Source organism: Idiotropiscis lumnitzeri, chromosome 18 (genome assembly GCF_059441095.1).
Source record: "Idiotropiscis lumnitzeri isolate Australia: NSW breed Sydney's pygmy pipehorse chromosome 18, RoL_Ilum_1.0, whole genome shotgun sequence".
Lineage (NCBI taxonomy): Eukaryota > Metazoa > Chordata > Actinopteri > Syngnathiformes > Syngnathidae > Idiotropiscis > Idiotropiscis lumnitzeri.
In genome coordinates, this window is record NC_142408.1 from 3,019,533 (window position 1) to 3,043,258 (window position 23,726).

At 42.6% G+C, this 23,726-nt stretch overlaps 3 protein-coding genes across 13 annotated transcripts; 2 read left to right on the forward strand and 1 right to left on the reverse strand.

Moving 5' to 3' along the window:
- The first annotated feature begins 441 nt into the window (after positions 1-441).
- Positions 442-11,213, forward strand: sec31a (SEC31 homolog A, COPII coat complex component). Of its 3 annotated transcripts, none has more exons than XM_088281997.1 (26): positions 442-1,043; positions 1,813-1,892; positions 1,994-2,117; positions 2,195-2,396; positions 2,466-2,561; positions 2,937-3,077; positions 3,170-3,312; positions 3,771-3,870; positions 3,946-4,107; positions 4,272-4,424; positions 4,850-5,074; positions 5,200-5,274; positions 5,500-5,736; positions 5,954-6,059; positions 6,409-6,587; positions 6,772-6,898; positions 6,991-7,136; positions 7,301-7,477; positions 7,816-7,998; positions 8,075-8,240; positions 8,445-8,738; positions 9,342-9,397; positions 9,502-9,714; positions 9,779-9,898; positions 10,147-10,218; positions 10,521-11,213. In XM_088281997.1, the coding sequence occupies exons 2-26, from the start codon at positions 1,814-1,816 to the stop codon at positions 10,698-10,700; spliced, it is 3,756 nt and encodes a 1,251-aa protein (XP_088138123.1). In that variant the 5' UTR covers positions 442-1,043; position 1,813; the 3' UTR covers positions 10,701-11,213. The 3 variants fall into 3 exon arrangements, with proteins under 3 accessions (XP_088138123.1, XP_088138125.1, XP_088138124.1); XM_088281998.1 differs by having other exon boundaries at positions 443-1,043; positions 8,445-8,693; XM_088281999.1 differs by lacking the exon at positions 8,445-8,738.
- enoph1 (enolase-phosphatase 1) lies at positions 11,155-15,507 on the reverse strand. The gene is made up of 6 exons (XM_088282014.1): positions 15,069-15,507; positions 14,231-14,332; positions 13,904-14,106; positions 13,566-13,698; positions 13,150-13,273; positions 11,155-12,150 (listed from the first exon to the last, which is right to left on the reverse strand). The coding sequence occupies exons 1-6, from the start codon at positions 15,150-15,152 to the stop codon at positions 12,011-12,013; spliced, it is 786 nt and encodes a 261-aa protein (XP_088138140.1). The 5' UTR covers positions 15,153-15,507; the 3' UTR covers positions 11,155-12,010.
- LOC148319013 (heterogeneous nuclear ribonucleoprotein D0-like) lies at positions 15,403-23,517 on the forward strand. 9 transcript variants are annotated; one of them, XR_015839809.1, is made up of 8 exons: positions 15,403-15,917; positions 16,957-17,125; positions 17,268-17,648; positions 17,750-17,849; positions 18,012-18,158; positions 21,142-21,242; positions 21,585-21,685; positions 23,138-23,517. XR_015839809.1 is itself a non-coding variant. In XM_088282010.1 (8 exons), exons 1-7 carry the CDS (start codon positions 15,745-15,747, stop codon positions 21,207-21,209), a joined length of 966 nt encoding a protein of 321 aa, XP_088138136.1. In that variant the 5' UTR covers positions 15,442-15,744; the 3' UTR covers positions 21,210-21,242; positions 21,585-23,517. The 9 variants fall into 9 exon arrangements, 7 of the variants coding, with proteins under 7 accessions (XP_088138133.1, XP_088138134.1, XP_088138132.1 ...); XM_088282010.1 differs by having other exon boundaries at positions 15,442-15,917; positions 17,268-17,429; positions 17,517-17,648; positions 21,127-21,242; positions 21,585-23,517; XM_088282011.1 differs by lacking the exon at positions 21,585-21,685 and having other exon boundaries at positions 15,442-15,917; positions 17,268-17,429; positions 17,517-17,648; positions 21,127-21,242.
- The last annotated feature ends 209 nt before the right edge of the window (positions 23,518-23,726 follow it).

Below are 23,726 nucleotides of genomic sequence, written 5' to 3' on the forward strand. Positions count from 1 at the left end.
AGATGCTTGCAGGAAGTCTTACTGACTGCTGGGAAAAAAAGTTATATTTCTTGCAACCTCATGATGTGAGCTGGGTTTCATTTTGTTAGAATACACAGTGGGTCATTAAAAGAAAGCATGCTGGACAAATGGCACCTGCCGACCAGACTTTGGGCGCCATATTATTTTTGTTTAGACCCGCGCGTGTGACGGTATTTGCACGCCAAAGAACGACAAAATAACATTTTCAAATTGTGTAACGTAACAGTCGTCAACACTTGACTTTAAAAAAATATATATCCAGTACGGTACATGTTTTAAGTATCGTTGCGTTGTGTTAGATCTTTTGTTTTTGAACAGCTTTGTGCAATACAGTTTGTATATTATTGAAAAAAAAAGTGTAAATGTTAAATTGCATGTTACCGTGACTCAAACTTGTTACTTTTCAAGCTTATAACTTACGCATTTTTTATCTTTGTAATCGGTGGTACTTTGAGATCTAAGTCTTTTCACTTGTTTTGTAAAGTTTCAGAACCACAGTTTAAGTCGCAGAATGTCATGACTACGATACGGGAAGTACGGTAACTAAATGTCCACATGAACTTAAAACAACACTTTAGCGCTTAAAAATATTGCCCATATTTATTAAACGCTTTGAAGTTACATGGATGTTACAATATTCGGTCAAGTAAAAAAAAAGAAATGCTAACATGCTAGACTAAGCGGAAGCTGGACCGGAAGCGACCTAGCTTCTTCTTCGTGGTTGGAGGCCTTCGACTGACGCGTAGTGCCACGTTGATGGGGCCCAGTGGGGACGTGGAAAGCGAAGTCGAGAGCGAGCTCAGCGGACACCGGTAGCTACGAGTAGCCGCCGTCTTGTCATACGTCGCAGGGGGCGTTAGTCGTTTAAACGCCGTTGTAAAAAGAAACGCGAAAGGAGCACAAAACGCTGCTTGTTTTTTTTTATGTGTGTTTTTTTGTTTTGTTTTCCTGGCACTTCTTCATTCATTGTGTGCCTGCGTGTGTATGTGATACGAAGCAAAGAGAAAAGCAATTAAAATCAGGTAAGCCATTAATCAGTTGTCAACTCACCGCGGAGACTATAAAACATTCACGTTTTTTTAAAAAATCGTGTTAGGTTAATTAAAGACTATCCATTGACGTGAATGTGATTGTGTGTTTTCTGGATGTGCCCTGCAGATGGCGAGCAGTGCAGGTTCTTTTCTCGCCAAAAGTTATCTTAGGTTAATTTAAGACGAAATTTAATTCAGTTAACGAAAGTGACTTCTGGCAAGAGAAGCTGCACTGGTCTTTAGTCAAAGTCAGTTGTCACCAAGTTGGTCCTACGGGCACCAGGTAGCCCGAAGGACCACAAAAGTCAGTTCCAAGACAATAGCTATACAGTGATGGGGCATTGTGATTTTCTGGGAACAAGTAATCATTTGAAAATGCAAACATTGGCGGGGATTTTTATAGAAATAAAATGTTGCATATTGACATGTTTCCTCATAATTATGAGAAATTATTAACATGAGCCATGTCTTGACATAAATAAACATCAGTAATTTTTAATAATAACATTGGAGCAAATGTATCATTTCTGTAGAGTGTATAAAACTGGTAGCTCTTCGCACTAATCAGTAGCCCTCTGTTTTATAAAGCTTGGTGACCCCCAGGTTTAAATTGTGACCAGTCCGGGGTGAACAGTCCCACTTCTCTCGCCAGAGGTCATCTAAAATTCATCATTTAAAATTGTGCACAAAAAAAGTGTATTATGTCGGATCAAAGTGGCCTTAAAAAAAATCTGATTTTATTCATTTATTTAATTTTTAGGATGAAACTGAAAGAGATCAACCGTACCGCCATCCAGACCTGGAGTCCGGCGCAGCAGCACCCCATCTACCTGGCAACAGGTGCGAGTACAAGCAACCAGCCTTTACCAACAAAATCTTCTTTTGTGTGCCTTGCTCATCAGATGATGTTATATTTCATAGTTGCAACAATTATTGTCCAGGTACGTCGGCGCAGCAGCTTGATGCCTCCTTCAGCACAAAAGCCTCCCTGGAGCTTTTTGAACTGGACTTGTCTGACCCGTCTGTGGACATGAAGTCATGTGGCAGCTTCTCTTCGTCTCACAGGTACAAAAACGAAAAATGAGGCACGGAGAGGTTTGAATGTCATTGTTTTTGGCTTATTGCCCACCGCCTGCTCTCAGGTACCACAAGCTGGTCTGGGGTCCCTGTGGAGCGGACGACCAGGGTCACCCGGCCGGCTTGGTCATCGCTGGGGGCGAGAACGGCAACGTCATTCTGTACGATGCCGCCAAGATCATGGCCGGCGAGAGCGACGACGCGGTCGTGGCCGAGAGCAACCGGCACACGGGCCCCGTTAGAGGACTTGACGTCAATCCTTTCCAGGTACACCTCAGGAACTTCTCTTCTCCCATCTCTCGCTTCACTCACTGTTCATCTTCTTCTGTGGTGCAGAGCAACCTCTTCGCTTCTGGCGGCAACGAGTCTGAAATTTACATCTGGGATATAAACAACTTTGAGTCCCCCATGACACCAGGACCCAAAACACAGGTACGGTTGTCACTACTTTAGCAGACACACTGTCTCAATTCGAATAATTGCCTCACCTCAGATAAACACAGCCGTTTTTTTTCTCTTCAAGAAAAAAATGGTTTTACTAAATTAAATGATTAAATTCAGCCCATTTGTCCAAAAACACTTTTTTTCCTAATACTGGTGAATTTTGCGTTAGACTTCTTTTAATAAATGTTTATTTTATGGATCATATATTTTATTTTGCAAGGAGAATAATTTCTGAACACATTTTCAAACTGAAAATATTTAGTAGAACATGTGAATGCCAGAAAATGAAGAAAAAAAAACAAAAACATTAAATACCACCTGAATGATTTTGTATTTTAATGTTCAGTGCTTGTGTGTTGATAGCCAGTGGAGGACATCAGCTGCGTGTCGTGGAACAGGCAGGTCCAGCACATCCTGGCCTCGGCCAGCCCAAGCGGTCGCGCCTCCGTATGGGACCTCCGCAAAAATGACCTCATTATTAAAGTCAGCGACCACAGCAACAGAGTACGTAGACCACCCTCAATAAATTAATTAATTTATTCATAAATATATTGGAAAGAAAAGCCTCAATTAAGTGGCGACATCTTCGCTTGTAGATGCATTGCTCCGGGATGGCGTGGAACCCGGAGGTGGCCACCCAGCTGGTTCTGGCCTCTGAGGACGACCGCATGCCCGTCATCCAGATGTGGGATTTACGATTTGCTACCTCTCCACTCAAGATTCTGGAGAATCACACGAGGTGCGAGTGTCTGTTTTTTATAGTCATCCACGTATAAAAATAATAATAATTTAATTCATAGTTATTTTTTGATTGTTGCATAACTAAAAAAATATTTTTTTGTTTTATATTTTTAGAGCATTTTAACTTCGTTCTTTGGTGCCATCACGTGCTAAAAAAAAAATACATTTCTGTATTTTTTTAAAAGTGATACGAAATTATTGAAAAACTTTGTTTACATTATATACATTTTTAGATATTTTTTGGTTCTTTAAATGTCATGAATGTAAAAATAATATTTTTTATTTAAATCACATTTATTTATTTATTTTTTAAATATAATAAATTAAAACTGTAAGATAAATATTTAAAATGAATATAGTGATTTTTACCCCATAAAATGACCCAAAACTAAAGAAAAACAAATCTGAATCGTGACTTTTATGCCATGTTGACCGGTGGCATTTTTCCCTTGGCAGGGGCGTCCTCGCCATCGCTTGGAGCATGGCCGATCCTGAGCTGCTCCTCAGCTGCGGCAAAGACAGCAGGATCCTGTGCTGGAACCCCAACACGGGCGAGGTGAGACAGTCACCTTCCTGCCTCACGCTTTTCTTTTATCCTCCTTGACCGATAACCCCCCCCCTATCCATCCAGCTGCTGTACGAGCTTCCCGCCGGTAGCCAGTGGTGCTTTGACGTGCAGTGGTGTCCCAGGAACCCAGCGGTACTTTCGGCTGCCCGCTTTGACGGACACATTGATGTCTACTCCATCATGGGTGGCAGCAGCCAGGCCCAAAACCAGAAGCACGCTGACCAGGTGGGACTCACTTTTCATGCACAACATAACAACACAGCCTATTGCTTTTTGCACTTTCACACATCAACACAGCATCTCGAAATGCTAGTTGCTTTCACTCGAAACAAAGTGAGAATGGGTTGACTTCACATGTTTTTAAAGATGTTTGTCTCTTATTTTTACAGATCAGTAACTCCTTCGGCAACATGGATCCTTTTGGGACCGGACAAACGTTGCCCCCGTTGCAGCTACCTCAGACCGCTACACCCCCCGCTAGTGTTAACCCCCTGAAGAAGCCACCCAAATGGATCCGGAGGCCCGTTGGGGCATCGTTTGCCGTGAGTCTCTGGAGTCGCACTCACGCACGCTTTTGATTGTTGTCTTTGCTGCCCCTGACAGAAGTCCGACTCTGGGTTCCTCCCCTGTGGTGTTCCTCAAGGATCAATCTTAGGGCCTATTAGGCAGAACAACTACAATGGGGAATTATTTGGGGGTGCGATGTCAGGATGTTGTAACAACAACAACAATGTCCTTTCTTCCCTGAAGAATGAGATAAGTGGCCACTGAGGAGCCATTTTGCCACCAGGGCGTTGGGTATACAAAAATGTCATTCACCAAATAGATCAGGCAACAACAATAACCCTCACATGGCACAGACACGTACTACATATACAGGGATTCCACACCTAAAGATTTTACTTTTGTGGATTACCGTGACTTGGATGACTCAGAATCTAAAAGATACTTTATTGTTGTCCTGCAGTTTGGCGGAAAGCTGGTATCCCTGGACAACGGTCTGGCAAACGCGCAGCAGGGCGGTGGCCCCCGCCTGGTACACGTCAGCCAGGTGGTGACGGAGACAACCTTCTTGACACGGTCAGAGCAACTCCAGGCCATGCTGAATGCAGGCACCTTCCAGGAATTCTGCCAGGAGAAGATCCAAGCGACTCAGGACCCGTTTGAAAAAACTGTCTGGTCTTTCCTCAAGGTTCGAAATTATTAGCTATTTGTATGTGAACGGGCACGTTTTCAAATATTGTGGATGTGAATAGACAGGGTAGATGTTGCAACAATTTTTGTAAAAGGAAAGACGTGTGTGCGTGTGCTTTCCAGGCCAACTTTGAAAGTGACATTCGCAGTAAATTCTTGGAGCTTCTGGGCTACAACAAAGAGGAGCTTGCTGCCAAGGTGAGACCCACCCACCAAATCATTGAGGGTTCAGAAATTTCCCCCATAGGTGCGTGTCCACAGTGAGAGAGATTATCTAAAAAGAAAAATCCAGAAATCAAAATGTATTTTTTTGTGCGATACAGCTGCAAATAAGAGAGGGGGAGAATTTAAGCCATCCTAAAGATGCCATTTAGCAGCCCAAGGGAGTGTTGATACGTGACCTTAACACTCCCGTGTCTGCAGATCTTTTCTGCGCTGGAGGGAAAGCCTGCGGACGCTCCACTGGTGAACGCTCCAGCCAGCGCGCCGCTTGACAATCCGGAGGTGTTGTTTGACATGATCGCCACCGCAAACATGAACTCGGGCGTCATGCTGGAGAGCCAGGCGACTAGCGTAGGAGAGCCGGACCAGAGCGGAGCTCCTCAGGAAGAAGTGAAGCAACAAGAGGATGAGGAAGAGGAGGAGATTTCCTTGGAGGAGGTAACCCTTCATGACGGGACATTCCCAAGTCTTGAATGGCAATGTCAACGGAACAAGGAAAATCAAAAATTCTCTTCCAACCTCCTCTATGGTTTGGATTTGGAAATATTTTTCCACCGTAAATAATAGGAATAGAGATCATCTGGATTATGGTCAAAACACTGCTAATGACAAAAGGAGGAATGTTGTAAGTCTTATTAGGATGCTCTTTTTTCAGGAGGTGTCGCTTGATGAGAAGAAGGAGGAGTCCGAGACTCCCGTCCACGTCAAGGATACCCCCACCAAGGCTCCTGCTGAGAGGGTGGACCTCAGCATCAGTAAAGGTAATCATTACAGATGGGGGATTTTTATCTGCATATATAGATTAGGTTTTTTTCAATTTTTCTTTTAACTTTTTTTTTTTTTTAGGTACGTTTGTTATTGTTATTTTGATTTATTTTTGTGTGTGTGATTTGTCAGAAATATTTTCCATTGTTTGATTTTATTTTTTTTTTTCCATGTTGATTTATCTTAATTTTTACTTTTCATTGTTTCTCCAACTAGGAATGTATTGTTTTCAGCTTTTGTTTAAAAAAAAAAAAAAAAGCTTTTTTTTTTAAGTACTTAATTTTGTTTCTGCAACTATAATGATAAAATGTATTGGACTGATGTACTCTATTTTTTTTTTTGCAGACATGGATGGTCTGATCACACAAGCCCTGCTAACAGGCAACTTTGAAGCTGCCGTGGAGCTTTGTCTCCATGATGACCGCATGGCTGACAGTATCATTCTCGCCATTGCCGGTGGCGCTGACCTCTTGGAGAAAACACAGAGGAAGTATTTCCAGAAGACGCGCGGCAAAATCAACAAGGTAAGTCTGGGGTTTTCCCTAACATTTGCAGTGGCTAATTTCGGCTTGCTTCTTGCTCTAAAAGCAGAAACTATATTACACACAGGAAAACCTCAATAAACTGAACTGGCAGAAAATCTTTCTCATCACTCAATCAATCCATAGCGACACTAAATACTAAAATGTTTTTTTCCTTCTCCGGTAGCTAATCAGCGCCGTGGTGACCAAGGACTGGCGCGACGTTCTAACCACGTGCAACCTGCACAACTGGAAGGAGGCGCTGGCAGCAGTCATGACCTACGCCAAACCCGACGAGTTCTCTTCACTGTGCGGTAAGTTGAGCGCGTTGGAAAATTTGGGGGATATATCTATGGCTTGCCTCCTCCTCTCGACTCACTCGTACCGCTGCTGTTGTGTCTCTCAGATCTCCTCGGCATCCGTCTGGAGGCGTCAGGCGAGCCAGCTCTGCGAGCTCACGCCTGCCTGTGCTATATCTGCGCCGCCAACGTAGACAAACTGGTGGCCTGCTGGAACGCAGCCGGCCAGCGTCAGTGCCCACTATCCCTGCAGGTGCGCTGGGGAGATTTTTGCGTTATGCGTGTATGCAACAGACATTTTTTTATCATTTGTGTGTTCAGTATGTGAATGGTAAGACACTGACCGACATTTATCTTTGTGGGCGACGTGAACGTTTCCTTTCTGAACTTATGTTTTGTTTGCCGTTGTCCACACAGGACCTTGTAGAGAAAGTAGTGGTTCTGCGACGCGCTGTGGAACAGATGCAACGCTCGGGTCCTGACGCCAACGTCGGCGTCCTGCTGGCTGAGGAGATGGCTCGCTACGCTAGCCTGCTGGCCTCGCAGGGCAGCCTGTCCACGGCCATCGGTTACCTGCCAAACGGTAGCGGACAGGTGAGCTTGCGGCTGAGCTCCGGGAATGGTGCTGGTGAACCTTTGAGGCACTTAGCTTTTACTAGCCACATTTCAGAAAGCTAGCATGAGCAAATAGCTGCGAACAAGCTAGCCTGCGTAGGAAAGATTTTTGGAGGGCACTTGACCTTTTTTTGCTAGTCAGTCTCCCTGCCCAACTTTTTTTTGAAATAGAGTTTAAATGAATTAAATTAAATTATTATTCCTCACTTATTTTAATAAAATGATCTTTTATTTGCATTATTTAGTTGAGCCAAAATGTAAAGTGATGCTCTGAAACATCCTAGGTTAACATGTCTGCCTGTTTATTCGCCTGCCAGGTGGCTGTAGAGCAGCTCCGTGAACGCCTCAGTCGGGCTTTGGGTCAGCAGGCAACCCAAGTCCAAACCACCCGAGCTCAGCCTCATCATGCCGTCCCTCAGCCCCGCCATGCTTTCACCCCGATCCAGCCTGCCAACGCCACGCAAGCGGCCGCCCCGGCCCAGCAGCAGTATTACCAGCCTGTATGTTCCGTCACGGACCCGGGATTCTTGGCCCAATCGTGGATTATGAATTGGAAAAAAAATATTTGTGGTTCAGGTGAGGTCTGCCTCCACTGTCACCTCGTGGAGTAACCAGACGCCGACAGCCCTGCCCAACATCACGCTGGCCGACGCACCAAAGTCCGTCTACGGGTTGCCGCCATCCGGCTCGGCCCCCGCAGCGACCACCGGCCCCGCCTACATGTACTCCCAGCAATACCAGCGTAAGTCTTTATTGAGAACACAGAAACAACAAGAACTAGTCATTTGCAGCTTTAAAAAAAAAATAGCCGGAAATGAAGATGCAAATTTGGTTTGTTTCCTTTAAACTGGCAAACATTCCTCGGTCGAAATGTTTGACATCTTAGCATGAGGCTGCGACTTCTTCTTGGATTGTTTCTCCACTAACGGCATCTGTTGAATGTCAGCCCACCCCCAGGTCCAGCATTTCCCACCTGGAGCCTATCAGCCTCTTCACTACTCTGAGCCCCCTTACCCTCCTCAGCCACCCGGCTTTGTCGCCCAATGCCTGCCTTCTTCTTCTTCTTCCTCTTCCTCTCTTCCTCCTTCGTTCCCCGCTTCCTCGTCGTCCTCCTCTTCCGGAGCGTCTTTCCAGCATGGCGTGCCGGGCTCTCCTGGGTCCTACATGCCGGCGCCGACACCCGGCAGAGTCTCAGGTACAAAGTTTGAGCTTGAGGAGACCCTCGACCCCCCGGGAACAGGTGCGAGAGACCACCATGACACCCTTTAATTGAATCTTCGTGTCTCACTTCCTATTACTTTTTGTGATAACCTAAAAAAATAAAAATCACCTTTAATTTAGATTAATTTATTACTAATTTACCAACTGCAAATTACTGTTCTGTTGTCTAAAAGGACAAACCGATCGCCACCAAAATTCAAATGTACATTACCACTCTTGTCTACTTTTATCTGTGAAAATATAGGAGCCCTTTGCACAAAATATGAGCAAAAATCATGATCACTGCCACAAAATCAAAAGCACCGTGCCATTTGCTTCTTCACTTACACATGCTGAAGCAGAGAAGAGCATGCATGCGTTCACTAACCCGAGTAGCGACTCTGCAGTTGAGTAAATTGATCATTTACAATTCACCTCAAGGAATTTATGCATGCAGCAAATGATTTAATGACTTCCCGTCTTTCTTGCTGTTGTTGACGACCTAAAACTTGGTGACCTGATAATCAATGATTTTCTAACAACTTATTTTCTAACTTGATGACCAATGAATTAGTTGACTACTGACTTGATACCAAATACGTTGAGATGTTTCTCGATGGTTCCATTATGTTTGCATGTGCAGGGCCCCAGAACGGTTGGAATGACCCGCCATCTGTGTGCAGAATGTCCAAGAAGAAGGTTACTCCCTTTTCTTGAAATCCAATTTCAATATTAAATTTAAATAAATAAAATTCCTTTTATAAAAAAAAAATGTATAAAATTCATTTTTCTTTTTCTCATAGATCCCGGAAAACTACACGCCGCCCGCCCCAATCACCGCTCCCATCATGGCTCCTTTGGGTGTGGACCCTCACGTCCAACCTGTAGCCTCTGGAGCACCGCAGGGCTCCATCCCAGGTCCTCAAGGGGGGTTCCAACAGATGCCGCCACAGATGCTCAACCCAAGCATGCCAATTGAGGGAGCGCCCGGGGGGCCCACGGGCGATGCCATACAGGTGGGTGTCCTCTTTTTATTATTTTGTTGCCGAATAAACTAAATTAACGACCGCCTGTGTCCAGCCGGCGCAGTCAGTCCCTGCTGAGAAGATCGCCAAGAAGCCCATCCCAGAGGAGCACTTGGTCCTCAAGACCACCTTCGAGGGCCTGGTGCAGAAATGCTTGGCCGTTGCTACCGACCCGGTCAGTGAGGAGAGGCCACCGTCGTCCTTAAGCTTAAAGTTCCTCAACCTCTGATTAACACTTTAGGCAGTCGGCACGACCACAGCACGCATTTATTTTACTGCACGCTCTGGGGGTTTTCCTGGCTCAAAATGGAAGTGGATATTAATTCATGATGTCGCAGGTTTTGGTGCCAGAGATGGAGGGAGGTGCCTGTGCATTTAAAATTAGGCTTTAGGCCGCTAACACTTTCTTTTGACCTTCTCCAGCAAACTCGGAGGAAGCTGGATGATGCCAACAAGCGTCTGGAGGCGCTCTATGACAAACTGCGGGAACAGACCGTGAGTGTCCGGCTAAGTTAATTTCCACACTGTTAACTCGTTTACTGCCGTTGATGGCTAAAGACGTCAAAGATCCTTTTTTTTTTTCACTCGGCTGGTAGTGAATGAGTGAATGAATTCCGGTGTCTATAATGTCCTTAACATTTCTGGAGTATATGTGCTTACCCAACTTTCCAGGAATGATATTGTGTATTTTGTCTGCACATTTGATCTACTTTGTTGCCACAAATGAAATTATTTCATGCACACTAATTCAAAGAAAGAAAATGGTTACCACGCTAACTTCTCTCCTTTTCCCGTAGCTTTCTCCCGCCATTGTTGGGGGTCTCCACAACATGGCACGCAGCATCGAGGCGCGCGCCTACGCCGAGGGCCTGGGCATCCACACGCATATCGTTAGCAGCAGCAACTTCAGCGAGACGTCGGCGTTCATGCCTGTCCTCAAGGTGGTGCTGACGCAAGCCAACAAGCTCGGTGTGTGAGCCAATGTGGTACCAGGGGCCGCCAATCAAGGGCTATTTTTTTTTGTTTTATTATTTCCACTACCAATCATGATGATTGCTTTTAAATCGACTTTATATGAAGTGATACAATCCAATTGGATCGTTTTCAATGATGAGGAATGTCTGCAGGAAGAAAAAAGGGAACATTGTGGATGTCCCAATAAGTAGAACTAGGCTGAATTGTATCCTTTTTTTTCCCTATGTCAGCATTATTATGGCTTAAAACGAATATTTTAAGCAGTTAATCGCACTTGGTTAGTTTTTTTTTTTCTTATCTTTTACCTCTGCCTTATTGGACCAAGTTTTAGCACAGCAATGCAATGCCATAAGGAAACGTATTCTCAGCGCTTCACTTCTTCCACATTTTGTCCTGTAACAGCCTTTTTTTTTATTCCATTATATGTACAAAAAGCTCGTAATGACATGACATGAAAATATATTTTTAAATTTTTTTCTTGATTTATTAAGAATTAAAAAAAACACATTTTATTCAATTTCAAAGCATCCGGAAATATCACAACACTTCACTTTTCCCCATATTTTTATCAAGGAAAATTTAAATTTTTTTCAATGAATTTGTCATCGGGTATTGTGTGGAATTTTGTAAGGAAAAAAAATAATTTAAACAATTTTGTAGTAAGGCTGTAGTGCATTTATAAAGTATTCACAAAGCTTGACTTCTTTAAAATTCATTAGTATTTTAATTTTGTATTAAGCTTGCAAAAATCAACCAAAAACTGCAGAATTTGGGGGGGGGGTTATAATTTCACTAGACATATTCCCAAATGTAAGATTTACATTTTTGGGCAAGAATTTCCCCAAAAGTTGTAATCATAGGAAGTTTTATGAAGAATTTTAAGGGAAACAATTTATTCAATTTTCTGTAACAAAATATGGATAAAGTGAAGTTTATAACTTGTGTGCACTTGTCCGCCCCACCACCTCCAGTATGATGGTGACGCCACATCCAATACTGAATTGTTGAGTCACGGTCAAGTCTCTTGGTTTTCGTCTTTTGTAGATGGACATGCAATATTTTCAGTACACTATTTATTTATGAGGTCGCCGACTGTGTTGTCGACGGAGAAGCCTTTGTCCAAGACGAGGCATTTATTCGTACGCTCACTGGACACTTCATTAGGCATGGATGCACAATCTCAAAATAGGAACAAAGTCACGAGGATGGCATGTTTACTGTAAATAAGACTTCATTTGGGACAAATGACATTGAGGTTGAGGGCTTTAGGACGTTTTTTTTTTTTTTTAATCACACTCGAGGTTTTCCGCCGTTAAGCTCTCCCCGTCACTTCCAGCTGGCCGAAGGACGCAATGACGTGGTAATGCGCCGCTTCTTCTTCCGTCAGTTCGGTGTTCCCCGGCCGCACCACCACCACCGCGTTGGCACCGGCGTCCTCCGCCGCTTTGGCCTCTGCGATCACACGGTGGCGTTAAATTTATCTGCACTCGGTTTTCAATGACTACACGTGGCATCCGATTGAGTTTAAAATAAGACGACGCTCCTTTTTTTTTTTTTTCTAGCTCTCAGGAAAAAAAGACGGTGGTGCTTTACTGTGTAAATTAGTCTGCAGAGCAGAGGTGGCATCTCTACAGCTAACTAAAAGAAAAAGAAGTGACATTTCTGGATGACAAAATGCCAAAACTCCACGACTTTACCATAACATGCACAATGCCTGTAAAGCAAACGTGGCATCTGTAAAGTTTTGTTTTGATTGTAGATGTGCATTTCCTCAAATAGCCCTATGCCGTAATGGATGACGTGTCTAAAATTAATTGCTGGGTGCTGCTTGAATAAATGAATGCCTTAACTCAACGAGCTTTATAAAGTTAAGACTGCGTGCATGTTTCCTCGGAGCTGAGGCCTTGTCCAAATGATCTCATTGGTTGTCACTCGAAAAAATGTGCACCTCACCTCAAATAGCTTTCAAGAAAATGTGCGGTATGCAATTTTTTTTCTCTCACTCTCAGCTGTTAGATAACATGCAAATGAGGTGGCACCCAGCTTGAATAAATGCCTCATGTCAAATAGCGTTCAAGAGAAAGTTAGGCTGGATGTGGATTTCCTCAAATGGCCTCTGTTCTAATAGATGTCCTAACGAACGGGTGTTTCATCCACTTGAATAAACATCGCAGAATGCATATCTTTTTTCATTGGTCATTACTGTAGAGATCTTCAACTGAGAGGAGGGTTGGGCAGCGGGGGTTGTTTGCGGACGGAACTGGTTCAACCCAAATTAAGGGGTAACATTTTTGGGGGATTTAGCCAGAAGCCAGATTTTACTGTAAAATCCCAACATGAGGTCACTACATAAGGAATCAACGTACCGATAATCCTAAACAAGTTTTATGTTGGTAAATATGTCCCTACTTGGATTGTCAAAACAATTACAGAAGAATAAGAAAAGCTGACCTCGCGTGACGTCTGTCAGGAAGGTGATTTCTCCTGGCGGACAGCCGATTCTCTCAGCGATTCTTTTGTAGCTTTTGGCATCCGCTTTGGCACCGACGGCCGTGTCAAAGTGACCGTCAAATAACTGGAAGGAGAAAAAAAAAAGTCACAAGAACACACCGACTATGAAAAATGTTCGAAGTAAAAATTGGGCAAAAAACTCCATCTCACTCTATGTCTTCCTTGTGAAATTCAAAATTGTTAACGATTGGATAAAGTGTGTTTTGGCAGCAGGAAATCGCTGAGATGACGTTTTTTTTTTTGTTTTTTGCGGGCCTGCTCATGACAGACAGGCCGACCAAATCCCATGTTGCGACATAAAACGGACTGAAGGGACTGAATTTTCCCAGACTTGAGCAACAAAATCCAACACTCACATCTAAAACGTCACCCTCCACGGAGTGTGTGAAGAGGAGTTTTTGGGCTTCCACGCTGCCCGATGAGTAGATGAAGACCTTGAGGCCGTGCCCTCGCCACCTTCGGATGGACGGCGTCACGTCCTGATAGATCCTGTGTACGAATGCACCGGCATTTGCGTCAATCGCCAACATTTTTAAGTTTCCGGAATTTTAATCAAATCTAAACAAGAAAAAAAACTGAAGAATAAATGTAACATGTTGGTTGCTGCCATCTTGTAGTCAAGGAATTATGTCGAAGTGAGTTGAACCTCCTATAGATACGAGTCGGTCGCTGAGGATTTGAGGAGTCCACTTACTCGCCTTTGATTGTGCCCGACGCATACGCCGCTCGCCACATGTGACCCTGGAGCCGCTTGAGCGCCGTGGACTTGCGGTCGGCGGCCATCTGCCAGAGCACGTCGTCCACCACCTCCCGGATGGCCTTTTCCTCGTCTGTGTGCACCGTCTGATCCACGACGTGGACGGGACACGCCCGGTTCTGCCTCATGTCCTCTTCAATCTGTCGCAGGGTCCATTTCCAGTTATCATTACGTGTCGCGTTGAAAAGAGCCACTAGATTTCATCGTCTCTTCACTTTGCCAAGGTAATTGTTTTTCTTCATTTGATAGGATGTGCTTATTAACCTGCTTTTTTAGAAGATGAACATCCTGTTTGCACTCATCTTCCTCCCAGTGTGCTGACAGGTAGTCTTCAAGATGCTCCCGTATGTATGGAAACAGAATATCCTGCAGTAAAACATGACAATGTTCAATTTGAGTTGGTGAACTGATAAAATTATCATCCGAGTGTGCCATGCTTCCAGTGAGCCAAACTCGAGTCAGAGTAACGCTGGTCCCTTCGCCAACTCCAGTAGGTGAACCAATACAACAGAATAATCGCCAAGTCTGCAGTGTTTCCGTTGTTTTTTTATTCGTAAAAGCCTGCAGGTGAATTTGTTACCTCGAGTCACTCAACCATATTTGCATAATTTCAACTGCATCAGATTTTGCTCATTTCTAACACCTGCAACAGTATTGTAACACTGAGGGTTCTTAAGTTTTACATTTTTTAAGTGTGAAGTCACTGGTTGGTGATGAATGACCGTTCTGTGTTAGTCGTTCACCTGCCTGGTGGAAAAACAGCTTGTCACCTCACCTGTTTACAGAGTCTTACTCGTTTGCCAAGAATGACTACGGTAATATCACGTCCTCCCGTTGCTGAATTTGGACATCATCATCCTCAAAGAAATGCGCCTTTCTTTTTTTTTAGGTGCAAAATGAACTACTGTCTCTGGACCCCAAAAAAACACCTGCCTTTATGTTGTGCCATGCGTATGTTCAAGGGTTGCCTGCTCTGCTTTTCGGGATGTTATTCTAACTGAATAGTTTGATCCCCACAAAACGTTGCTCTGTGCCCGAAGTTGACAGAGGTGATAGGGCTGCACCTTTAGCTCGCTTACTTTTTATTTTCCACAAAACCTACCTTTACAAAGGTGATTGGAGTGGTTGTGCCCTCGATATCCAGCAAAAGAGCAGTGGTGCGAGGAGGAATCGCCACAGTGGCCATTATTGTTGATAATTTTTTTCACAGTTTAGCTAGCGTTAGCTAAATTAGCTTCGACTGGCCGGTAGCTCGGTGTGTGTGTTTGGACGCTAGGCGGTCGTTCAAAGCTCGCGAATCTAATTGGAAATGTACTGTGAAAAGATTTTTTTCCTAACTGTCCTGTGTGGGTTTTATACTTAATTCGCTGTCATTACTAGCATGATTGCGCAGCTCAACGTCAGATCTAGCCTGCAGCAGTGTCAAAGCAAGTCCACGTTAGGCGACGATAGTGCCCCCTCCAATCCTGCTGGTGGCGCTGCTGTATATCGCGTTTCATCACCGAGCCAGGCGCCGCTCGAGCGAAGAAGACGCGGGCGAAGAAGGGGAACCGCCGCCAAGTAAATAAAGGACTAACATCCCCGGTTATCACGAATTAGATTTATATTTCGTTTAAGACGCGGTCAAACTGAAGCATAGGCTCCAATTTGTGAGGCTAACTCTATAAATAGCCTCGCGTTGAGCGCCAAAAAATTAGTTAGCCTAGCTTAGCTCCTCACTGACGCAACGCCAGTTACAAATAAGGAGTAATACACCAAGGAAGGAAAGAAAAACAAACATGTCGGACGACTGCGAGTTCAGTGAAGATGTGGGCATAATGAGGATGGAGGAAGACGGGGATGCTTACACCGACGACCCCATGACGGCCGCGGCGGCGGGCGACAGCGGCCTGGCTGGGGGCGAGGCCGAAGGGGCGAGGATTGACGCGAGTAAAAATGAGGAGGATGAAGGGTAAGACTTTCATGTTTTAAATGTGTATCTACGGCAAACTATTCGAATTCAAACGGGGTACATGCTCTTAGTCAAGTTAGGTCGCCAAAATACTGTACAGATTAAATGTTCCAGAACCATCCTCCCGCTTTACTGCACTCAAGTGTTTTTTTGTGACCCGTTTTTAATCGCATTTTTTTAAATCGGCCTTTTTTATGTTTTTGAACAACATGCAAGCGATTCTGATTCATCTTAAGTGTAGTACCAGTTGTTGAAGAACATGCTGGACGGCACTGAGGTAAACCTGAAGACATGCAAGGAAAAGTGTCAGAGAAGGTCCCCAATTATGCACTGGTAATAATATTCAGAGTTGCTGTTGCTGCAACATGAGTGTTTAAGTAGCAGTTGCTGAAAGCTCTGTTATTATCATAACAATTAAACAAATGTGCATTCGCCCTTCAATGGTTTTACACATTTTGTTAGCAATGAGCCCAGCAGACTCTTGTCAGCTCAAAGCCAATGCTTTGGTTGATCATTGGGGCCTTATTTCTTTTTCAAATTTATTTATTTTAGTGTGTCAGTTATATAATACACTTCACATAGGAGTGACAAACACCACAAAACAAGCGTTTGCATCTTATTTGGAGAACGGTGCAAGTCTTTCTACTTTTTCATGTCTTCAAAGAGGTGTTAGATGATAGTCTTCCCTTTCTTGGCAGTGAGAGTGAGAATTGGTAAAAAAAAAAAATAAATACAAATTTAAAAAAGCGATGATTAATTCAAGTGTGTTTTAGTATGTTTTAAGTGTCTAAAATGTGTTTAAATGTGTTGGCGTGTTAGGAACATTTACCTTCTAGACAGGGGTGCACTCCACATGACATGGATGACCACAATTTTACACATTGGATGCTGGAAAATCAATTGTTTTATCCCCACAACAGCCATTAGATTAAAAGCAGTACTTGTTGTAAACACATCTCATTCGCTCGGTTTTGTACCTAATGAGGTACCGTGTGATGGGATAAAAGCCATATCATCACAATCGTCACGTTGCCAATAGGAAGGTGTTTGTCGGTGGCCTCAGCTGGGACACGACCAAGAAGGACCTGAAAGACTACTTCACCAAGTTTGGGGAGGTTATTGACTGTACTCTGAAACTGGACCCTATGACCGGCCGTTCCAGGGGATTCGGCTTTGTGCTTTTCAAGGACGCCGGAAGTGTTGATAAGGTATACAGCATTCTTTAAAATGCCATTTGAGCATTATGGCAAGTAGTAATACTAGTGCAGCACACTTGCCTTAGGCTTGTTGGATGTTCAACTTAATCACAATTGTTTTAATCTTGACCGGCTGAATGAATTTGTTGCTCAGGTCACCGCGCAGAAGGAGCATAAACTCAATGGGAAGGTCATTGACCCCAAAAAAGCAAAGGCCATGAAGAGCAAGGAGCCGGTCAAGAAGATCTTCGTGGGTGGCCTTTCTCCGGATACTCCAGAGGAGAAAGTCAGAGAGTACTTCACCACATTTGGAGAAGTCAGTTTCCCGTTTTGCATGTCTGTTTTTTTTTTTTTTTTTTTTTTTAAATCCAACACTAGTTATATTTCCAATATATCCCATCAGGTGGAGGCCGTTGAGCTTCCCATGGAGAGCAAAACCAACAAAAGAAGAGGCTTTTGCTTCATAACGTTCAAGGAGGAGGAACCTGTTAAGACCATCATGGAGAAGAAGTACCACAACATCGGCCTAAGCAAGGTAACACCTTTCCCCATAAGTCCTGGCATCACTTCATCGGGATCTGTATGGCCAGAAATTAAAAAAAAAAAAAGCAATCATGACTTTGTGGTGGTGTGCAGTGTGAAGTGAAGGTGGCCATGTCCAAAGAGCAGTACCAGCAGCAACAGTACTGGGGAGGCCGAGGAGGGTACTCGCCCAGGTCTCGAGGAAGAGGAGGCGGTGAGTCCATGTCTGAAAGTGTCATTTGTGAAATGCATTTTGACCCAAAAATAAAAGCTACATTTACTGATCCTATCACCGGCTCTCGTATCAACAGCCCCGTGCAGGCTGTTCCTCAAAATATTGTCGAGGTCGTTGTGTGATCTGAGAATGTGATTGCAGGTGCCGGTCCGAATTGGAACCAGGGATACGGCAACTACTGGAATCACGGCTACAGCAACTACGGCTACGGCAATCAAGGCTACGGCGGATACAGCAGCTACGATTACTCTGGTTACGGCAACTATTACGGATACGGTGGCGACAGTAGTAAGTCCATGTGTGAAGATCTCTGTAGACCATTTGAACGAGCTAGATCATATTTTTATTGAGGCTTGGGGCGGGGGTTTAGGGGAGGGAGGGGGGAGGGGGTTTCTGTTCTGGACAAAAATATGGATATCATGATGTATTGTATTGTCTGTTACAATACAGTATCGATACACCCGCATCAAATATCAATATTGTCACTGTCACTATTGTCAAATCTTTAATGTCAACACTGCATCTAAACATGTTTTATTAACATTGTGAGTGTATTTTTGTTTTATTTTATTTCATTTTTTTTTTGTGTACCTAATATGGAAGGACAGTTTTTATGGGTTTGACCTTCTTCTGTTTCATATACAGGTGCATCTCAATAAATTAGAATATTGTTGAAAAGTTCATTCATTTCAGTAGTTCAATCCCAAACTCAAAACACTTAATTCTTTTCAGAAGGCAAATTCCTACCTTATTTCTATATTTAAAAAAAAAAAAAAAAAAATCATTTTTGATTGTGTCATTCTAATTTCTTGAGATGGTGAATTTTTTTTTTTTTTTTTTGGTTAGCTGTAAGCTATAATCATCGAAATTATAAAAAAATAAAATCCTGAAATATTACACTCTGTGTGTAGTGAATCTATATGAGTTCCGCTTTTTGAATTGAACCGCTGAAATAAATTTTCCACTTATTGAGATGCACCTGTATATTGTGATGTTTGACATGGCATATAACATCATATTGATGTTTGCAAAATATTCCCGTCATACTTAATCATAATCACTCTGACAACCCACCCTTAGTCTAACCGCTGTTGTGGTGCTCGTTTATTGATATCTGCGTTTTGTTTGTTTTTTTAATACCAAAACAGGGAAAAAAAAACATCCCACTCCAAACAAAATGTCAAACCAAAGCACTGTTGTTTGCATTCATAACACCTGATCAAACTTTATTACACAACATACGTGTTTGACTTGCTCAACGATAAAGGGAAAGCACTTATTACGGTGATGCCAACTATTGACAAGCCAGGCACATTGCACATTGTTTTTTGTTTTTTATATATATTTTTTTTTTTTTAATCAAGGTTGTCAGGTCGTTGTCCAGCTGTTTTTAATCAATTCTACACCGACTCCGTAGGCCAGTTCATGTTGTATTAAATAACATTAGTCAATACATTTACACCCCCCAAAAAAACTTTTCCAGATGATCTTCTTTTTTCTTTTTCTCTAGCTCATCAGGTTTTCAGAACAATAATATAGTAATATATTTATGAATTAAGGGTTTGGTTCAACAACAGGTGGATTCTTTTTTTCTGGAACATCATAGCTATAAATGACAACATATGGTAAAGTCGGTATTGCATGAGCTCTCCCAGGTTAAAAAAAAAGAAACCATCTCAAAAACATTTTGGTCCAGGAAAAAAAAGTAAGGACATTTTGTAAATTGGCGTCAGAAATACATTTAGGGACACAAAGCTATCTCGGATTAAAATTTGTTGTTGACCAGTGGTTAATTATAATGGAATCATTTCATTTTTAAAAATGTCTATGCAAGAATTTGCCCACATCTGCGATCGAGCCTTTCTTACTGCTTTGCATTGGATTCGTAATGATATCTTTCGATTTGCTAATGCGCCTATTCGGCTTTGCGCATTCGTCTGGGACGGCAACAGTTGCTTTCCACACAAAGGGGCCTGGCCAGTGAGTATTGCGGGTTAAATGTCACACTTGTTTGATGGATCGGACTGAAGTGGTATGAAAGTACTAAGTTCATTTATTATTTGTCAGCTGACACTAATCACAAAATGTTGGGGATGTTCGACTTTTGCTTGAAAATTCAAAATGAATTTAAAATGCACTATTTAATCATGCTAAAAATTTCGCCCGTACGCCAGCTATCTCCAATTTTCTTGTGACCGACGTAATTGCACCCGAGCTAATAGCCTCCGACTCGATTATTCGACTGTCTCATCAAGTTAACCGACTCAAAAAACGGTTTGCATTGCTCATCAACCCAAATGCGTGTGAGTTAAAAGTATTATTGGTGTCTGCTTACGGTTGCCATTTTGACTTGGCACACTATAAGATCTTTGACTTGGGAGTGTGTGTGGCTATAAAATGTGGGGCCTGCCTGCTGAGTGATTTGGGAGTCAGTGAATGAGAGTGTAAATTTGGCTGTTGTGAGCATAAGTTAGCAGCTGGCTGGAAACTGGCTAACAGTTAGCCAGTCTACAAACTCACGATTTATTTTTACATGGAGTGGTGCGTGAGTCTCCGGTCATGTTGACTGATTTTTTTTTTTTTTTTTTTTTAGAAACCCAAGTACACATGTTGTGTTATACATAAATAAAATCAGGATACAATGATTTGCAAATCATATTAAACCTATATTTAATTACAAAGACAAGGCGTTTAATGATCAAACTGATAAACTATTGTTTTTAGCAAATAATCATGAACTTGGAATTTTATGGCTGCAACACTTTACAAAAAAAAAAAAAAAAAAAAACTGGGACGGGACGCAATAAAGACTGAAAAAGTCCAAGAAATGCTCATCGACAACACCCAGAAACTCCGCCGGCTTCTCTGGGGCGGAGCGCATCTAAAATGGACTGATGCAAAGTGGGAAAGTGTTCTGTGGTCTGACAAGTCCACGTTTCAAATTGTATTTGGAACTCGTTGTCGTCCTCCGGGCTAAAGAGGAAAAGAACCCGTCATGGACGTAAAGTTTAAAAGCCACATTCTGCACGTTAAAACAACTTGATTTTGTCGTAAAAGAGTTGGAGGCACTTGACTGGCCTGCCTGCAGTCCAGACTTGTCCTCCATTAAAAACAATAAAGTTTATCAGTTTGAACATTACGTATCTTGTCTTTGTAGCATATTTAATTCAATATAATATAATAGAATAAGGTTTAACCTGTTGGGCTTCTTGTTTTGGGTTTATTATTATTATTATTATTATTTTTGTGCGTTTTGTGCTCTCATCTGTAGATCAGCCGGCCGCCTACGGCAAGTCGCCACGGCGCCCCGTTCACAGCAACAGTTACAGACCGTACTAAAAGTCTTGGGGTCGCCTCAAAGGACACAAGCAGGTACGTCCACCCCAACACGCCTTCACTTCCCGTAAAACATAAAAAGTAGTCCTGTTGATTAACTGCTTGATAATCTTATGTTGTAATTTATACATTTTCCTTTTGGTAACATAGAGGCTCCACGGGGGCGATTATTTAACACCTGCAGCCTCCTTTGCACCTTTTTGTTTTTCTCCTTTTTTTAACTGTAAAGTTAACAGGTAAAGCACTACTACTACTGCAGTAATGGATGTACAGTTCACGGAAAAGCGAACAAAAAAAAAAAAAAAGAAAGCGAAAAAAAACTAAAGAGGAAGTATGTTGTCTCTCCTAACTCTGACATACCTTGTTTGTACCTGCCAGCGGAGCTTCCTTGCAGGCCATGAGCTGACTCCAGATACTCTCAGGGCCCGCTCAATGCGGACCGGGTACGAGACGCATACGCTCTCGCTTGCTGCCGTTTGGTATGGTCTCACAACATCCTGTATATCAACTAAAAATGAAAAAAAAAAAAACAACAAAACAAAAAAATGGGATACAACGTTGGCGTTTTTTTACAACTTTCTTTCACCTCGTTTTTGAGTTGTTTGAGAAAAAATGTACAGTGATGCCTTGAGATACGAGTGACGGCGCAGACAATTGGCCGATTTTTTTGAAGTTATTACATTTAAAAAAAATAATAGCTTCAAGCTGTTTATTGCCACTCTCAGTTGAAGATTACTTGTGTCTTTAAAACAACCACAAACATTGAGCTCCGGCTAACTCGTCTGTTTAGCTTCATTCTGAAGCTAACGACTACCATGTGTGGTGGTGGTATAATCCATTAAGCAACAGATATTAGAACACACAGGTGGAGCAACACATGTAGACACATAATATAATACTCGCTGGTATTTATACATAATCCTCTGCTGAGAACAACTCGTATTACTTTTGCTTATTGAGGCGTGACCGTCTCCATGTACACAGTGGACGTCCGTTATTCACGGTGGAGAGAGTCTGGAGTAGCAAAGAGTTAATAATTGATGCCCATTACAGAGGCATTGATTGAGGGGGGGGGGTTGATTCTGGGATAAATGAAAAATGGGGGTTGTCTCTCTAGCCACCCCCTCCCAAAAAAAAAAAAACATTTAAATCTGCAAGAATGCGGGGGTCCACTCTATCTGTAAATCTGTGTTATACTGCCTCCTGGTGGCCAAGACGCATGCAACAAGCAGAATATTATCAATAGAATTGAAGCCCCCAAAAAAGTGGCAGAATGTCATTGTTATTGCTGTTTTTTCTCCAAAGTTACATTAGCAAGTGCTAAAGTTGAAAAACATTTTTTTTTTTTGCGGGGGAGCTGGAATGCTCGAATTCTATTTTCAATCATTTTGATGGGGAAATGGTCAAGGAACGACTTCAACTAGTATTTCAAGGCACCACTGTACGTGGTTAAATTTCCGTAATTTTTTACAGGCCCCCTCCACAAGTAATGATTATTTGTAATTAAATATTTGCTCTCCAAAGGATACTACAGCAAAGCAGTTGTTAATCTTTTTGCACTCCTGATGCTTTTGTCTCTTGTCCATGAGCTAACAGCTTCTATGGACGCCGCCGTTGTGTTGGGGGATAACGTTTGCTTTCTTCGACATGTCTTCTCCTCTGTGTTACTGACTTGCTGTAACTTTTCTGTAAAAGTAGAAATATCAAATGTAAAACACGACAAGAATTGCCACAATTACAGACATATGCACGCAATGTTTCCTTTTTTTGTAATGACCCATTTTTCTTCTAGTCGTCCTCAAGATTGCTTTTCTATTTTAAGTGTGTTAATGTTAATATATTTTTTTGGCACACGGGGGATTCCTGTTAGGTTGTGCTATGCCCCGGACGTGAGCGTGCGGCGGCTCTGACGTGTGCGCGTCTTTTCTCAGGTGCCCCGGGGGGTGAGAGGACGACGACGGCTGACGGGCAGCAGAAAGACCACAACGCTCTTGTTGCTGATTGTAAGAAAAGAAAAAAACCAAACTGAAGATCCCATATTTACTCTTTATTTTATGGAGTGTTCCCTGGATCTGACACTGTTTTTTTTTTTTTGTGTCGGGGAGTGATTTTTGCCTACATTCATTGGAGTTTTACCCCCTTTCTCATTTATTTTTTTTTAATTGTGAATGGCTTTATTATTAGACACTTATTTACAATTGTAGATGCACATTTACCACACATTCTGTTCATTAGCCCTATACAACATTGGTATATATACACAAAATGTTTTCAATATATGCGTGATAAAACAATAAAACACTTGTTTGGATTCCCGTGGGGGGAAAAATTATTTATGTGGTCAATGTTGCCGGGAGGCAGCGGGAGTGTCATGCGAACAATTCCTACGAAAACCCTTCTGAACAAAATTTCCATCTCCAGCTTTAGGTCCATGTACTAGTATTGTCTTCGTCTTTTAGTGCCTCACGAGTAACAGAGTTGTCCTACAAGTGCAACCATTAAGTAAACTAGTACATGGAC

What these genes read in the sequence shown, in the direction of transcription:
- sec31a (XM_088281997.1), top strand. Translation starts at nt 1,814, where the DNA reads ATGAAACTGAAAGAGATCAACCGTACCGCCATCCAGACCTGGAGTCCG. An exon ending in CCCCATCTACCTGGCAACAG is followed by an intron (nt 1,893 to 1,993) that starts GTGCGAGTACAA and finishes ATTATTGTCCAG; the next exon opens with GTACGTCGGCGCAGCAGCTT. An exon ending in CCGTTGGGGCATCGTTTGCC is followed by an intron (nt 4,425 to 4,849) that starts GTGAGTCTCTGG and finishes GTTGTCCTGCAG; the next exon opens with TTTGGCGGAAAGCTGGTATC.
- enoph1 (XM_088282014.1), bottom strand. Translation starts at nt 15,152, where the DNA reads ATGGCCACTGTGGCGATTCCTCCTCGCACCACTGCTCTTTTGCTGGAT. An exon ending in TTCATCTTCTAAAAAAGCAG is followed by an intron (nt 14,107 to 14,230) that starts GTTAATAAGCAC and finishes ACCCTGCGACAG; the next exon opens with ATTGAAGAGGACATGAGGCA. An exon ending in TCGGGCACAATCAAAGGCGA is followed by an intron (nt 13,699 to 13,903) that starts GTAAGTGGACTC and finishes ATTCGTACACAG; the next exon opens with GATCTATCAGGACGTGACGC.
- LOC148319013 (XM_088282007.1), top strand. Translation starts at nt 15,745, where the DNA reads ATGTCGGACGACTGCGAGTTCAGTGAAGATGTGGGCATAATGAGGATG. An exon ending in GTCTCGAGGAAGAGGAGGCG is followed by an intron (nt 17,850 to 18,011) that starts GTGAGTCCATGT and finishes ATGTGATTGCAG; the next exon opens with GTGCCGGTCCGAATTGGAAC. An exon ending in CGGATACGGTGGCGACAGTA is followed by an intron (nt 18,159 to 21,141) that starts GTAAGTCCATGT and finishes TCTCATCTGTAG; the next exon opens with ATCAGCCGGCCGCCTACGGC.